The sequence below is a fragment of the Callospermophilus lateralis genome, chromosome X, assembly GCF_048772815.1.
Source record: "Callospermophilus lateralis isolate mCalLat2 chromosome X, mCalLat2.hap1, whole genome shotgun sequence".
Classification (NCBI taxonomy): domain Eukaryota; kingdom Metazoa; phylum Chordata; class Mammalia; order Rodentia; family Sciuridae; genus Callospermophilus; species Callospermophilus lateralis.
The window spans coordinates 19,999,582-20,018,554 of record NC_135325.1 but is presented as its reverse complement, the minus strand read 5'-3'; the positions used below and the strand labels follow the sequence as shown (position 1 = coordinate 20,018,554).

The 18,973-nt window shown below is 32.0% G+C and overlaps 1 protein-coding gene across 3 annotated transcripts in view; it reads left to right on the top strand.

Annotated features, from left to right (window-relative positions):
* Positions 1-18,973, top strand: part of Dmd (dystrophin) — a 2,011,337-nt gene that overhangs the window by 608,916 nt on the left and 1,383,448 nt on the right. For all 3 annotated transcript variants that reach the window (XM_077107047.1, XM_077107046.1, XM_077107045.1), the window contains one exon: positions 10,006-10,181. In XM_077107047.1, the coding sequence (XP_076963162.1) occupies positions 10,006-10,181 (176 nt within the window). The remainder of the gene's footprint in view (positions 1-10,005; positions 10,182-18,973) is intronic.

The following is an 18,973-nucleotide window of genomic DNA, read 5'->3' as shown; positions in this document are numbered from 1 at the left end:
AGCCACACACCCCAACAACCTCTTCCTCCCACAATCCTCCTGCTCTTGAGGCCGAATGGCTGGGTCGCATGGGCGGAGCCAAAAAAGTCCCCCAATGAGCAGGTCCGTGGTCTGAAAGGGCAGGGAAACAGCCCAATGAGCATCACCGCAGAGGAGCCAATCAGCTACATGTTGCTGGGGCCGCTGTGAGCCAATCATCAGCTGGTAGTCTGAAAGTTTGCTGGGGCCCCTTCAGCTCATCAGCTGGCAGTCTGAAAGTTTGCTGGGGCCCTTTCGGCTGTGGCTCTCAACATCTATCTAATAGATTTATTTTAGCAAAAAAAATAGACTTTCTAGCTTAACTTGTTATTGGAGAATCATAGGCAGGGGAATGAGCACTGATTGATTAAATTAGTTACTATACTCCAGTTTAATAGTAGTAGGGAGCTGCATGACAGAGCAGTTGACTCTGAATCACAGATTCCTAGAACCATGAATGCCATTAGTTAACCTCATTTTACATTTGGAAAAAAAAAATGAAACCAGAGAAGAAAAGTGAATTATACAAGGAAATGTAGTTGTAGGAACAGGACTATAGCACAGGTCCTTTAATTTCTCTGAAGGCTTCTTTTATGAGGGCAAATGATGACGTAATTATTGGGTTTTCAGCCACAGACTGCTGATTTCATAAAATCATGAATGTTGCTTAATTACATATAGGCTATAGTTTAGGAAAATACAAGCTGTAGTTTAGGAAAATAACAAAGTTACAGTTCTGGAATGTGGTTGTATGTTAGTAATTTTAGAAGTTTTAGTAATTTAAAAATCAGGGATTGTTTTTTGGTGAGATGGTAGAAAAATAGGTAGCCATTCAAAATATTGACATTATGTATATTCTGTCACATCATTTTGTATTACAAGGGCAATTTTTAATTGATCACTGTTTACAACTCAAGGCTATGCATACACACTTATTAAAACAATGATCACATTCAATAGATCTTAGGCAGATATCTCCTTTGTTGTGAGACAGGTACAAGGAATTTGTTTTTTTGAGACTTGATATTTGATAAGTAACACTTAGGAAACATTTATTGAAAGATGAAGAAAGGAAATTTGAGGTGTTAACTTCCATAAATACAATTATAAATATTAATCAGCCATATATGATTTCATTACCTGTTCAATTTTCCTTTTAAATCCAAAATCATGTAAAAATTAAAGAAATATTAGAATTTATTTCACTCATTTCTCATGCAATTAAGTAATAATAAAAATCCATTTAGGGCTGGAATTGTAGTTCAGTGGTAGAGTGCTTCTCTAGCATCTGTGAGGCACTAGGTTCGAACCTTAGCACCACATTAAAAAAAAAAAAAAACTTAAATAAAATAAAGGTATTATGTCCATCTACAACTAAAAATATTTTTTAAAATTCATTTGTTATCTAATAAATTTATTTTAGAAATTAATTTATTGAATAGTAATTTTACTTTAGGTCATGTTTTGTTATTATGTGTGATCTGCCTAAGGCTACTTTTAAATTTGCAATAACCCTGGTATTTATGCTACAAATACATGAGGTATTAGTAAATTTATAACTTTTAACTCAACAATTATTTTGATGCAATATGTACTCCTTGATCCCATAGGTTATTGTTGCAATAAAATTGATAGTATCTATGTTAACTATTGGCATTTTTTGATAAAGTTGTTTTAAAATGCATTCATTTAAGTGATATATTTATGAAAGTGTAACTGCTAAATTGTAGGTCATATTTGGTTCACTTGCACCATATTCAGTTGTTTTCAAGCTTAAGTGTGCATGATAATCATCTGGTGAACAGAATAAAATGCATATTCCTAGACTCAGAAAATCTCATTCTCAGTAGGTCCTGGGAAGGACCCATGAATATACTCCTTTAAGAAGCCTTTTGATACAGACTGCATATATACCTTATTTCACTGCATAATTGTTGCAGATTTTATAACATTTTTCCCCAAAAGTGAGGTGCATGCTTTTTTGAAGAAAAAAATGGGCTGGTAATACTTAAAAATCATTTGTTGCTAAACTGTCTTTGGTGCAACCTTAGTATTCACAGGATACTTCTGAGTATACATTAATGTGATGATTATATGGTGAAATATGACATTTTTATAAACACTGATTAACAAAGGCGGTGACATACTTATCAACCTGTGCCTTCTGGTTTTTCACAATGCTGGCTGAAATGGGAAAAGGGAGACCTTCCTAGAGATGCAGTACTTAAATACTCTCATTCCTTTGGAATGGTACTACTTTTCAATGAAGGTTGTATATATCTCTTCAATGTGTTACTAATTTGGTTATTCTAGTTGGTGGAAAAATACTAGAAATCTTATTTTTAATGGCCTATGAGTTATGAGACTAGTACCTAGGCAATTTACTTAACCTCTTATTTAGCAGTAAAGCATTACTAGCTTTGATTTGTGTAGTTCTTCACAAAATGATGTTCACCAGCATTATAGCATGTATCTGTTCTGCTTGTTCACTGGGATATGATGAGAATAAAACAAAGCAATAGAAATAAAATCATTTTTGAGAGAAGAGAAAAGGTGATCTTAATATATAATTCATACTGATTAGAAAGTCTGTAGGCTTGTGGTTCACCATAATTTTTTTTTCAAACAGTCGTATGTTCCTATACTAGACCAGGAACAGATAAAGAGACCTACACAAGTTGTTTCCTAGAACACTAAGTCGGAGCTTTTATAAGTTCATGTGTTACTTTTTCCTCACTGAATTTTCCCCAAAATATACCATCCATATCTTTTTCAATACATATCTTTGCTGGGGGTTGTTGAATTCCTAGGAAGATAGAAATAAAGCTGCCCAGGGAAAGAGGAATTAAAAGAAGATAAAGACAGGGAAGAAAGAAGTGATAATTTACAGTTAAAAAAAGTGATTGATTTTCTTTTGTGAATGTCAAATTGAGCTCGATCAAAATTACATTTATGTAATTCTAAGAATGTTAGGGTGAGGTTGTGACTTTGAAAAACAGAACTCACTTGTGTGTATTTTCCCCTTATGTTTATGGGGAAAAAATCTGTCATTAATGATTACTTTATATCTAGATTTTTTTAAAAAAGCCTTTTGAATGGTGAAAAAAAAATGAGCAAAGTTTGGATAATAATTTAAAACTCATAATAGTTAAAACTTGTTATTTTTGAAGCAAGGGATAGGAATTGTGACTGAGAGGACAAGGCATCTGATTGTTCACATATAAAGAACATTGTGTGCCTGTGACTCTGACAGCTATTCAGGTCAAAGCTTTGAGGGATTTTGACCTTATGAAGCAGTTGCATGGCAAGAGATCAAAGCATGATTAAAATGAGCTGTGAGGGCTGCTCTCTTGCATTTTAAAGTCAGGTTTGGCTTGAATAATACCTGGACACAAGCTGAGGATGTTAAACTTGATGAGAAGGCAGTCTGAGAAAATAGAAATGGTTTGTCTCTGAATGTTGGAAGAATAGTAACTCTTGTTACATGGATACTTAATAGGGAAAAAGAGGGCAAAAGAAAAATACCCTGGGTTGACTTCTTTGAAAGCTCAAATGATCCTATACCTCTCCCTATTTTTTAAATGTATATACTTGTTGAGACTTGGTTTATTTTTCCAAAGCCATGACACTAAAGAATATATTCTATGTTGATTATAATTATGAAATATGATAGAAATCCATTCTAATGGGGGCAATAAAATATAATTTAAGTGATTTGAAACATTATGCCCATTTAAATGAAATAATATTCACTGTGTAAAGAACATATGTTTGATAGATTTTATAATTCATTATGATAATTTACATTAAAGTTGGACATGAAAAACTTAGATATAAAATATTTATCTCTCCAAGTCAGTCTAAAAGTTTTATAGTATTATGACATCTTAGCAGAATAAATATCTCCTTTCATGGGAATAAGGAAAATTCTATGACTCAGATAAGTTTTAGGATCTCATTCCCATTTTGTAAATATTTTGCTACATGACCAATTTTGCAGTATTCTCAACTTGAGCAAAAATACCTTAAAACTAATATACTCAGAATCCCTGTCTCCTTGAACATGAACACTGATGTTCATGCTGTGTGTATCTATGCATGATACCCAAAAAGGAATATGATCATTATATTTATATATATACCTATTCTATATCATTTATGTCCTGCTGAATGATTTAACCCTAGACAGGCACATGACTAATGTAAAGCATGGCTAGATATGATAAGCCAGTGATTCTCATTATTCCCAAATGCAGATTGAAGGATGCAATCTATTAAGGTGGAAATTTATTTGTCCTTTTTTCTAATTCAATTTTTATTCTTTAAATATTTTAATTTTTACTTGTGACAAAATATTTTATATTCACATTCTGGCTATATCCATTCAAAGCATTCATTAGGCTGTATCCACTCTCAAAACATCCATTAGATTGCAGACTTATTGATATATGTGATGTAGTTACAATTGGTTTGCCTCTATTCTTTTTTTACTAGTAATTTTAATTAAAATACTCGAAAGGCTTTTAGTTGACAAGCCTTTTTAGTCATTTCTGAAAGCTAGCCAAGCCTTAGAAGCCTGCTGCCAATAAAAAAAAAAATATGTTTTTATAAAAACTAGAATTAAAACAAAATTCCTTCACTTATTTTAGGATTCCATCTTGTTGAAATTTATGTATTAACTACCTCAACTTTTAGAGTGTTCTTTGGTCCATTTATCAGGGTGTAAGTTTTATTAGAAAATTTTGAAATTACAGTTCAAATTACTTTGGAAATTAATTATATACTTTTGCTACCTACAACTGTAAGAAGTATTTGGAATGGACCTTCTATAGAGGCGCAATAGGTTTATGTAATAAATTCATTACCTATAACAGTATAAAACACTGTGAAAATTTAGTACATTAGGGCTGAGTTAACTCTTGGAATTGTGAAAATTTAATACATTAAGGCTGAGTTAACTCTTAGAACCTCTCCTTCTCATTTTACAAAATCAAAATTCGAGGATAGACAGATATCTATATGGTCCTCATAGTCCTAAATGTCTAATGTTTCTATTTGCTGGAAATTTTGTGTTAAAATTTGGATTACTGACAAGATTCCAACTCTCTCACTATATCAACTTCAGAGGCAGCTGGACAACGACTATGAAAATAAAATCCTCTTTCTATTTAAAATAGACTGGTCTCAAAAATTATTATATTTCACTCTTGAATATGTAATTAATATGGCATAAGGATATGATACTTAACATCTATATGATATATTCACTATCTACTGACAATAAATGAAATAATACATGAAGATAAATGTAAGTTCTTTTCCTAATCATGTACCTGATAATATTCATCACTAGTTATAGAATTTGTTTCATTACTTCCATGTCAGATGGTATGTAGAGGAAGGTCAGGTGGATGAGAAAAAATAAATTACATTGCTTTTGAATTTTTGCAGGTGCAGTTAATTCATACAGTTGCTCAAATTCTGTATTTAGTATGAATCCAGAAACTAAGATGTATTTCTTCTTTCTGACATATTTTGTACTAAAGATAATTTGAAATGAGGAACAAAATACATAAAATGGAAGAGACAGTTTTAAAGAATGAACCTTCTTAATTATCCTATATTTTATTTCAAAGGGAAGAATGGTTTCTTTTATGATGTCTTCTGAGTATTTGACTCTAATTGTGCTCATGATTCCAATGTCAGTACCTATTCAAGAAGTTTTATTGCCTCATTATCAATATCAAAACAGGACAGTAATTAATATTAAAATTTAGTTACCAAGCTACTGTCATGAACTTTAGAACTTATTGTATGCTACACTTAGTTATGGCAGTTGCTTTGTACTCTTTTGTGAAATAGAGCATTTTATAACCTTGTGCTTAATAACAGCCTTCTTTGTGAGCACCTGATCTTTTATCCCACGATTCTCCCACAGCTCAGCATATAAATCTTTTCCATTGCTTAGAGATATAAATCTTAACACCATCAGATTTTTATGCCTTGTGCTAACATGTTTGTGGAGATACCTTTAAACTTGGTTAACAATTACCAGCTAAAGATGTTGTTACAATTGTGTAGTATGTTTTAAAGTGTACAAGTACAATCCATGAATACTGATTAAACATTAATGAGCACTCAAAATGTTTGTTTATACATATGTGTATATATGTACATATACAAATATATTAAAACCTATATATGATTATATATAAACAACTTGGGAAAACTTTCCTGAAGCTTTGTAACTTTCCTATGCTTATAAAAGCAATATTTTGTCCAAAATATTTTGTGGTAGAAATTTGGAAACTCAAAATAATACAGAAGTATATACTACACATGTAAATTATAATTTCTCTACTTAAAATAGGTACCAGTGTTTATATCTTCCAATGTTTACTCAATGCAATCATGCAAACATTTTCCAAAAATATTGAAATAGTAGCAATATGTATACTTTATCACATTTATGTACCATAATTTACTTAAACCATCACCTACTGACTTAATGTTGTTTCCATTATTTTACTGTTAAAAATAACCCTATGAACAGGGGAAAATGTTATATACAGCCTTCAGCAACAAAATAAATTGAAATGTTAAAATGCTCACAGAGGAAAATCTGCTTTTCTAACATTTCAAAAGAAATTTCATTGATTACTGTATGTTCAGTACATATAGTTATTTTGCATACTGAAAATTTTCATATGGCACACATTTCACAATTATTCTTGTGATTATTGCCTTCCCTGCTAAAATTCCTAAAGGCAAAGATTCCACTCTACTCATTTCTAAATGCCTTCCAACGTGTACCTGTTCAACTTAATTGAAATTTAATTGAAACATTATAGTTTAGGTGTTGGATAAATTATACAATTTTAGATTGCTTTGACTGAAGATGGTGTCCAAAGTCAGGAAACATTGAATTTAAAGTGTCAGTCATATAAAGGTAGTTCTAGCAAAAAAAAAAAAAAAAAAAACTGACAATATAAGACTTGGGAATGAGATTTATTAGAGTTGTGATTATCAGACTTCAAATTTTTTAAAACTGTCATGTAGAAAAAATACTTAATTTCTTCTGTGTTTCAAGATTCAAAACATATTTTAACTGGAGGAAGTCACAAGACTTCCATAAGTTGTTAACACCTTTGCCACTGAGAAAGATTGCTGCCATACTAAGGAAAACATTATCAGCTTCTGGAAGTAGCAAATCTTACAGTAAGCAGGAGGTTATGTTAAATGGCCTCCATAATCCCTCTCCTGTCTATATTATAATGATTCTAACACATAATTGAGTCATTTCTAAAAGCCATGGGGAAATTTAATATATGACCCATTGTTTTATATTCTAATTATAAGGAGTAGGTTATGAGAATAGTTATTATTTTCTTATATATAAAGACTCCAACCTTGTATTTACAGGGTCAGTGTACAGTTGTTTTATTATTTCTCTATCCCAAAAGAAATGAAATAGTATTTTCAATTATAATGTTGTAGTGATGAGAGTATAGAACAATTATTTATCCATGCCTTACTGTTGGTCTATTAAGAATTAATATTTTCTTCTTTTCATAAGATTTTCTATCTTCTTAAATGCAGTTTCATATATATTATAGTGTCATTTCCCTTTACTATACCCTCCATAGGCATATCTATCCAATTTCTTAATACTTACCAATAATAAAATATTACTAATATATGTAGGAAATAATTTCAAAACTAATATTCAGTAGCAAAGATTAGATATAACCTGTAAAAGAAATAGTTTTATAATTTTAGAATCTGCATTCTGCTGCCTATACATTCAAAATTAGATAATCTCCTAATCTGAAAGTATTCTCTTCTAGGAGTCATTGTATGCAAAGAAAAGTGTGCTCATAATTAAAAAAAAATACAATAAAATGCTCTTGGAATCCAAATATAAATTACATTTTCTTTTTAACTACAAGTGAATTAAATTTGTTCATGTAATGGTCACTTTGTGTTGGATGCAAGTGTGTTGTTTGTATTTTAAGCATTTTTAAAAAACAGTTGTTTTCTCTTTTTATGTATCTTATCATGGCACTATATAATTCAAGTTGCTTGAGGCTCAGTGATTGATTTTGAATGACTATGAAAATCTTAGAGAAGATAAAATGGGTGCTTCACACATGTAACAATTAAGTATCTGTTAGTGTCCTTTTATTGGTAGCCTAATAGCTTATCAAAATAGAAATTCCTCTCCCTTCACCTATGTAAAGCTGTGGTTTGTATAAAGGATAGCATTTTACCAATATGTATGTCAAAGCAATTTTTACGTGGGATACCATGGCAAAGGAATTCATCTCTTCACTGCTAATTGCCAATTTGGAAACTAAAATAACAAAACCCTGAGGCTTCTATCATTTCTTCTTTTTGAAGGGATCAGTCATCATTGGATGAGGCAGGGAGATTATTCTAAACCCTTCCCATATCTCTTGAACTTCAGAAAACTCAATAAAACTAATCTTGACCCCAGCCAGATTATTGGCCCTGTGCTTGTAACTTAAAGCCGATCCAATGCAGGCCTTTTGTTGTTTCCTTGGAAACAGATCTTCCAAATAAGTTGGATTACCAGAAGGATAGTGTTTAATAACCCAAAGGTAACTTTATGGCCAAAATATGAAGAATATTGTGAGTCAAATAATATGAAAAATATTGTGAGTCAAATGTATATTATATATATATATATATATATATATATATATATATAATATGAGGAATATTGTGAGTCATTATACAACTTCTCAATGCTGTGTACTGAGATGATGACAGTCCTTGATTTGTGTCACAAACCATATTATTCCAGAGGCTGATGAACTATGTCACCCCCCCAAAAAAAAAACAATAAACTATGAATAGAAAATGAAATTGATTACAAACTGAATTTCCAATGATGAATTTGGAACCTCAAATATTGGAATATATTTACTAATTTAAAACAGGAGTATTATTCTTAGCATTCAAGTAATGTTGATCATAAAAACATGTATGAAATAATAGATACTTTGTTTTAACCTTATATAGTAATTTGAAAAGACATTTCATGTATTGATTAAAAATAATTTATAACTATTTAAAAGTATGTGACAAAATATTCATTTTACATGATAATCAAAACTTTTTATAAACCATTTTTATTTTATATTTCTTGGTTTTATACATTTGCTTATATCCAGGTATTATTTTTATTTTTAGTATAGTTTTTTTATTAGTTTATTATACTTATATATAATGTTGGGGTTCATTTTACCATAAGCATACAAGCATGGAATATAATTTGCTTCACTTTAGTCCCTAGTAATTCCTTTTTCTTCCCCTCTTCTTGTCCCCTATTCCCTTTCCTCTTCTCCATTGGTCATCCTTCTATTTATTTATAGCTTTTGAAAAATTAGGTTACACACACACACACACACACACATGTATTTTAAAATTAGGTGATATATATATATATATATATAAATAAATATATGAAATTCACTACAGTATATTCATATATGTGTATAGGATAGTTTGGCCAATTTAATTCCACCAGTATTTTCATTTTAAATTATTAAGAATCTATTAGTAAACATCTGCAGTCTGCCACATGTTGGAATTTGCATCCAGATACTTGAGTAAAATTTCTGTAAATGTTGTAAACACTTTAAAACAATGTGGCATTATATATTAGAAAATCACCCTAAATTTTTCTCCTTTGCCCCTTTATTTCATATACTTTGACCAATAAATTTAAGAGGCACTAAATTTGCTTCTGGTTTTGAGATTTCCTTGCTTTGTTATTTTAGTCAACATAATGAAAATCAGATAAAACAATTTGATTTGGGTTCAATATGGTGCTATTTTGATCTGAAGGTCAATCTACCAACAAGCAGGAACAGTTTCTCATTATTTTCCTTCACTACTCCAAGCAGTCTTTACTGAAGTCTTTCAAGCAATGTCTGACCTCTGTTTCAATACTTCTCACAGATTTCACAGACTGTCACCACCACTCAGCCATCACTAACACAGACAACTGTAATGGAAACGGTAACTATGGTGACCACAAGGGAACAAATCCTGGTAAAGCATGCCCAAGAGGAACTTCCACCACCACCTCCCCAAAAGAAGAGGCAGATCATTGTGGATTCTGAAATTAGGAAAAGGTGAGAGAGCATTTCATTCATGGCTTTACTCTCAGATGAAGATTAATTGTTAAGCATGAAAACTTATTTTACAGCTGTTTTGATGGTAATATTTTTGCTTAAACAGCATTTCTAAGTCTTCTTTGCCTGTAATGCCAGTTAATTCAGTGAGAAGAATAATGAAGTAAGTTTTAAAATTTACCCAAGAAATCACTATCCCAACAATAACTGAATGCTTAATGAAAACGCTGTTTTCTGAATTAAAAGAAGAAACCGCAGGCAACATACTGCAATGGATACATTTTAATCCTGAAAGTGTCATTTTTTTTTCTTATAAAGGGACTGCCTGTTCAGTCCTTAGTTTTGCAATAAGTTGTCTTTCTTGCAGTAATAGAAAGTGCATTTTCATGAAGAAGTATACCTCTAATAGATGAGATCCATTCTGCTAGTTTATGAGAACATAATGTCTCAAGCTGCACATCCTAAATCAGGAGTAATTACAGAACAGATTTCCTGTTCTTTGATATTTATAAAGTCTTATCTTGAAGGTGCTAGAATTTTTAACTGATCTTTTTGTGGATATTTTCAACTAGATATTTTAGATGAGTTAGGTATTATGTAAATCTGTGGATATATTAAAATGATGGCAATAAAATTTCATAAAGGCAAAGCTAGCATGAAAATCATAAAAATGGTACAATTTTCATTTTATTCCAGTTATTGTAATTCTAAGATGAAGAAAGAACATTGAAATATGCTTCATTTTTCTAAGCAGCATATGTTCAGGAACGCATGGAACACTTGACATTAGAATTTGCTTATACCAGGGAGTAGAAGTATGGGAAGAACACATACCTAAAAATAGTGTGTCAGATGTTCTAAGCAAAGAAAAAGAAACATCTAGAAAAGTTATTTGAATGTGTTATTTAGGACTCCTCCATTTATTCATAACTTATGGCCTCCTATTTCAAAGTAAATCATTGGGTCTTGTCTTCCTTGGTAGTGTCTGCATGGTGGAACAAATTCTGTTGTCCAAGGGTCAGCAAACTAAGGCCTGCAGGCCAAATCCAGCCTATAGATTTTGTATGGATCATGAGCTAATAATTGGTTTTACATTTTTAAATTGCTGAAAATAACCAAGAGAAGAATATATTTTGTAATATTTTCACATAATTATGTAATATTTCAATGTCTATAAGTGAAAATTTCGTGGAACACAGCTGTACTTATTCAAACATGTTCTATCTGTGGTTGTTTTCATATTACAAAGTAGTGTTGGAAGAACTGTAACAAATTGTATAGTCCAGAGAGCCTAACATATTTACTGTCTGACCCATCATTAAAAAAAAAAAAATGTTGGTCCTTGCTATAGTCAAATGGTTCTCAAACTGAATGTTATCATTCAGTTCGGGGCAATGAATTCCATGTACTGTACTCATGATGGTAGTTTAAATGTTAATGCTTATTGGTGGAGGAAAAAACAATAATGGCACAAATAAATCAGTGAAACTCTTACTGAATTTACTTTTTATTAATCCTAGTAGGGTATACATTCATTTATTTAACATCAAATTAAATACTTGTCTATAGAAAATGCTTAATTTGAACATGGATTTATGAATATTTTGTAAGAATTCAACAACTTTCCAATAGTTCTTCAAACTGAGTACAACCTAGATGCCTACTCTTCTGAATGCCTTCAGAGATTGCCTCATACAGAAAGCAACAAAGCAAGTTGACCCATGTCAGTCTGTTTTCCAAAGGCTTATTCTTAGCTCTTGTTTTGACAATTTATTTGGTTACAAATGTTTGTTTTGACTTGCTTTGTTTTCAGGACATTTGCTAGTTGTGAAATACTTTGTCTCCTAAATTCTTTTTATATCATATGTTCTTAGTAGTTATTGTAATTGCTAGAATTAGAGGTCCAATTTGGAATATAAAGATTCCTTAAATAAAAGCTAATATTTTGGAGGACTCATAGTGTGCTCAGCACTAGATTCAATGATTTAAGTTCATAGCATTTATTCTTCCCAGTAACCCAACATACACATGGCTATTATTAATTCTCATACATCTATAGAGTATCTGAGCTAAAATTTCAATTATGGTGGCTGGGCTACAGAATCTGAATTGTGTAATAAAATACATCTTTATTATGTATATGACTCAGGTGATCTTATTTCTTGGTTTGCCTTGAAGCTACCTAATTATACCTACTGTCCCAACGTAGTTTTATTTAGTACTAACTTTCAAATGTGTCCTGTTTTAGACAGCATAATCATATGGATATTCTATCTATGACTCTAGATTGAGGTATTTAGACTGAATAAAGAGAGCTAACATTTAGAAATTATTAACTTCAGTAATTGCTAATTGTCTATAGGATGAAATCTGGTTAAAATACTGTAACAGTTAAAAAGGCAACATGGAAAATGACATCTTATGTTAGCTAGTATCCTGCTCTCATTTCATGTGAGAACCACTAGCATTTCATTGTGAATACAATAATTTTGACAATTTATTAAATTCATTTCTTTAAAAAAATCATGTCATCTTTCAGTTGCTATGACACACCAGTCATCCCCTTACCATGCTTCACTTGACTTGTTTTTCTCTCTACCTTATTCCTATTGGAGTATCTCATAAATCCTTCTTTTTGCCCCTTCTGACTTCTTTATCTGAATAATCTCCTTTCATTGATTCAAGTCTGGTTCTAAGTGACTGACTCCCATATCATAAAACTTTACATTGACTGTCTCCCTCAAATTTCAGCTTTAGAGTTCGAAAGTTATGATTTGGGTATTACCATTCTACACCCAGCTGTTACCTCCATTTTAGATTTTTATTGCCCCAAATGAACCATATACACTTGTACGTTACACACATATTTTAGTTATAATTCATACCCTTGGTATCTAAAGAAGTAGCAAATATTGGAAAAATCATGTCATTTGGAATCAAAATTACCCAGGTTTGAAATTTGCCTGTTTAATAACTAATTTGTGATCTTAGGAAAATTACTTAAGGTCATGCTTCAGATTCAATATTCTCACTTTATAAAAACACTGAGGATTAAGTATGAATCATTAGATATGGTGGCTATAACAAAATATGCATTCAAAAAATGCAGTATTTTCTGGTTGTTTAGTTATGGTAGAAGTGGAGGAGATGCTGAAATTAGTATATGTGGAAGTGATAGTGGTGAAATTATAGGTACTAGAGGTGATGATAATGGAGTTTGTGTTGGAGATGGTATGTAGAATTGGTGAAAAGAATCCCATAGTAAACATTATCTCTAACTGTGTTAGCTTTTCATTTCTGTGACCAAAATAACTGACAAGAGCAATTTACAGGAGGAAATATTTATTTTGCCCCATGGTTTCAGAAGTCTCAGTCCATAGTTGGTGGAGTCCATGACAGAAACATCATGATGTAAGGGCATGAAAGAGAAAAGCTGCTCTTCTCATGGCAACCAGAGGCAGATCACACACACACACACACACACACACACACACACACACACGCCAGGGATAGTCCACTAAGGTCTGTCTGGTGACCTAATTCCTTCAGCCGTGCCCCATTTGCCTACAGTTATTACACAGTTGAACATTCAACTTATTAAACCATCAAATGGATTAATCCACTGATGAGTTTCAAGCTCTCAAATTTATTCATTTCCTAAAAGTCTCACCTCTGAACCTTGCTGCAATGAGGACCATATTTTCAACATGAGCTTTGGGGGACATTCTAGATCAATACCATAACACAAACTTTACAAATACATCAAATACCTTCTAGTTTTCTTCTTCACAGTGGAATATATCACCAACTTTTCCAGTTCCATTGACCTCTTTCTCTTCTTATTTATTATTATTATACCATATTATTGGGCAGGTGCCATCATTTCAGTTATTTTCTGATCATAATGAGTGCCTAACTCTATAACATAAGCCATTTAACTCATTATGGTAAGGCTTCTCCCCCTTTCTAATTAATCTCCGTTCAATTAATTTATCTAACAATATTGCCTTTATGCTCTCCCTTCAGATATGAAATGCCCATATTTTAATTACCTCCAAAACAACACAAAAAACACAAAAGAAGTTTATGTCTAGCTTCTCCAAGAGTTTTTCACTTCTGCTAGTACATTATGTTCCATTCATTTTGGTATATGCTTTAATTCCATTCACACAAAATTTCCCAACACCAATTACAATATAGAAATCCTGTTATTATACTTATTTATGTTTTACTTAAACTTTATTATAGTTAGTACCACACATGCAATAAATAACCAGTAAATATTTGTTGAAAGACTGAATGGCACAGTTCAACTAATTAAAGTAACTATTATTTAACATTCCAGTATGATTTAAGAATTTTACGTAGCTTTTCATGAAATTTTTAAAATAAATGCATGATCATTCTAATATTCTTTAATAATTATAATTCTACCCATTAGGATATCATTATTTAATCAAAACTATTAAGGGATTTAGAATGCAGCTTTGTACTATAGTTTCTTAATTATCTAGGGTTCGTTTACTTGATTCCTTAATAATTATATTGTTTCTACAAATGCAGTATTTATTGTATAAATTGTGCTTTTTTATACTAAGAATTACAAACATCTTTGATTTTGGGTCACAAGGTAATGATTTCTAACACTAAATTATCCTATAGTTCAGTGATATTATTTTACATATAGGTAATTATCAGTGTATGGAACTCAGACTATGTTAAAAATAGATCTATTATCTGGTTAACAGGCATTTATCCAGGAGATTAGTTCATAATCATGTGGTAGTTATTTTTAGAGATTTTTCACAAAAAACTTCATTTACATTTTTCACCTACTAACCAGGTGAAACCAATGGCGAATTAAATAGATTTTTAAAAATAAATGCCAGTTCAAGAAATAATTTCCCAAAGTCAAGTGTTAATAAATGAGCATCTTTGACCTCAAGGATATTCCTGAAGCATTTAGAAATACCTAAATTCTCCTCATGTGTTTTTCTCATCTCCAGAATAAGCAGAGTATAAGTGTGCTTTCTTTTGCCATGTCCTACATTCATACTTAATGATGGAATAAACTGGCTGGACTATAGACCTAAATTATTCTTTTATATTCTATTTTTCAGTTGTTGATTCTTATGTCATTTTCTTTTTATAGTTGCAGCCCAGGTCAAATTAATAAGTGTCACATCCTTGGAAAGATTGATAAGTATTAGATAAACATTCTTGTTTTGCAATTTTATCACATTCATGCCTAAAACATTATTATTTTAACTTGGATCTACAAATTAAAAATCAGGAAGATATACATTAAAAATAGCAACTTATTCAGAGAATCAAATTAAATGATTAATCTATGAGCTATTTTTTTTAAGTTTCTGTGATAAATTGATCCTAAAATACCTGGGGTGTTGGACTAACTAATGACATTTTGCTCTGTGGCAAAGCCCAGAAAAACAAAACATTTTAGATGATTTACTTCTTTTTTCCCAAGGAAACTAGCCTTGTCCGATTACAGGTTAATTGAGGTCTTGAAAGGTTAAATAACTTGCTTTCAGTTGCAAAATAAAGACTAGTGCTGAGTCTCCTCATTTCCATTCTAGTGTTATAGCTACAAAACCTTGCTTTTTAGAGTTAAATGACCTTGGTCATAAACTCAAATTTAATTCAGAATCTATTTTTGATGAAGAATAGAAACCTACATACTATCTTCAGATCCTCAGAGATAATTATCATTTTAATGTTTTAAAAAAATTTTGTCATATAGGTCAAGAATAAGTACATAAACATGTTTTGAAGAATGTAGTAATATGAATTCTAGAGACAAACTAAGGAACTCAGAATACTTACAGAAGGAATACTCAAAGTGCAATGTATCAAATGGCAAACAGCTCCCATGAAACTTGGGAGCTTGTTTGAAATGCAGATTTGGGGGGCCTTTCCAAACCGGATATATCAGAAACTCTGCTAGTGGGCCAAAGAATCTTTTAGAAGCTCTGCAGTTTATTGTGATACACCATCAAGTTTGAGAACACTTATATAAGTACACTGGTTCTCATACTTTAGGACATATCAAAGTTACCTAGAAGGTTTATTAAAAGATAGCCTCAAGGCCCCCTTCAGATTTTTTGATGGTTGGTCTGGAGTGGGACACTAGATTTTCAATGTCTAACATGTTTCTGAATGATGGTGGTGCTGCTGGTTCAGGGCCCATATTTTGAAAATTAGTTCAGTAGGGAGCTCTGTTACAACTTGACTTCTTATTTATTTTCTCCATACCAGACCAAATACAGGGACTATCTACTACAGTTAGTCCATGTGATGCCATTGTTCCATCTTATGATTTGATTCCCGATTTATGTTGCAATGATCTTATTCAGATGACTGTTTCATCTACTAGATACAAAGCTTCCCTGGGCTTGAGTCCATTTCTTACTCCTGATCTGGCATGAAATCTTTTGTATAGTCAATGACTAATGGGTGTTTTTCAACATGACAAAAAAGTTTTGGTGTTCTGTTATACAATAGGGTGTCCACAGTTAGCAATAATGTATATTTCAAAATAGGTAGAAGAGAATTTTGAATGTTCTTCCTACAAGTAAACGAAAAATATTTGAGGTGATGGATATGCTAATTACCCTGATAGGATAATTACACAATGTATAAATGTATTGAAACAGCAATTATACCCCAAAATATAAACAATCAGTATGCCTATTAAAAATTTAAAGAAATGCAGTATAATGGGAACTGGTCCTATGAGATACTACATATAGCTCTGAATATCTAGCTATTGCAGCTGTATGAAAATGTACTCTTTCAAAATGTAAGGCATTAAAAGAAACCAACAAGCAGGAAGACAGAGCCACATTCCCAGAGCTGTAACATGTATAGTTTGATTTGTTTTCTGAATGAGGAAAATGATAATTATATTTACTTATTCATCTACAAGAAGAAGCATAGTTGAGTGTGAGCAAAGCCAAGTTTTATTCAGAAGATCTCTATTACCTTACTTTCGATTCTTTCCTTCACCCTTCATTCTGTATATCAAGCACTGAAACTGCTCTCAGCAAGGTCGCCAGAGAGCTTCTTAATTGCCAGCTCCAAAGGTCACTCTTCAGTTCTTATCCTTCTTGACCTTTGTGCTGTGCTTGACAGTGATGATTAGTCCTTTCTTGAATTTTTTCCTTCCCCTCAGTTTCTGGGACATTGTTCTCTCCTGTTTCTTTTCTCCACCTGGCTTTCTGACTGTGTCTTGTCAATCTCCTCTTCTTATCCCTTTAATGTCAGTTTCCACAAGACTCACATTTTGATTTCATTTTCTTTTTGTGGCCCTTTCTTTTCCCAAGCAATATTATTAATAATCTTTGCTTTATCAGTCAAATATATCATCTAATTCCCAAATTAATATTCCTAGCTCACCCTCACCCCTGATGCTCATACCTGTATAATAAAATGCTTATTGGCTAAGTATACTTGGATTTCTTATAGGAATCAGAATGTGGCTCTTTAGTTGGGATTGGACAAATCTAGAGTCATTTACATGATAGTCTTGAAGAATGCTGCCCCTAGACTTGCATAATAAGCATCCTATGCAGCCATTCACAGTTGTCATCTGCCACATCACTAAATCCTTCTTCAGATATATCTGTTAAATTCTCTTTAATTTATTCCTTCCTCTGCATCAATACTGGCTTCTGATAATTTTCTGCATGAAATTCTTAACTGGTTTCTCTGCCACTAGTCTCACCTTTCTTATCCATACTCTTCACATACTCTTCACAATTTCCTGGGAGATATCTTAAAATGCAATTTAATTAGATCATTCCTCTGCCCATAAGTCTTGAAATGCACATCATAGAATTCCTTTATGATCTTCCACTGCCTAAATCTCTAGCTTCACTTCCTTCTCCCCTGTCTTTTTTTATATTCCAATGATACTCAAAATAGTTTGAAAATTGTTTATTACCAGTCCATAATTAGATAAGGAACTTGAGCTGAATATAAATCAATGCACTGCTTCCTCCATCAAGAAATTTGGCAATTAAAAATAAAATCAGATGGAATAGTGTGCTTAGTGACTTAATTGATTAATTCTCTGGTGAAAACTCCTTTCCTCTCACAGACCGGTAAACAAGGGTTCACAGACTGTCCACAGACTACATTTGGAGTGGCACTACCCTACACTTCAATTTTAATTAACCACTCTTTGATCTCCCAAAGTTCTATATTCTCCAAGGCTGCTGTTTCTCTTTTCTAATGTTCTCTTTACCTAAGATTCTTTTTTTCATAACTTTCCTTTTTCTATTTCTACATTCCTTGCCTCCCAACTGACTACCTTGTCTCTGAGAAAGTAATATCCCAGACATTTCTCAGCCTTTTAAATATTTTCATTAAAACACTTTCCAAAATTGTATTATAATGACTCCTTTTGTAATCCTGTATTTTTGGTTATCTTTTTGAGGTCAGTAATCATTTATTTTCATCTTTAAACTACAGTGCATTTTCCAGAAGTTAGCACATAGTGGGTATTGGGTGACTCTCCATTGGATATTGAACAGATAATTGTCAGAATTTTGCCATAGTCACATTAGTAAAACAGAAGTTACTTTAGGTGTTTCAAAGAGAGGAGACATAATACTGGGTATTGTTTAAGCAGGTGATAGGGGATTTGGAAGCAACACAGGAGATGGAGAGGCAACTTCAAACATTGTCAGCATCAGAAAGCTACTAAGATTTCAGAGCTGGAGTAACAACAGTATAGGCCAAGTTATGTGACCAGAGCCCAAGGGCTGGGC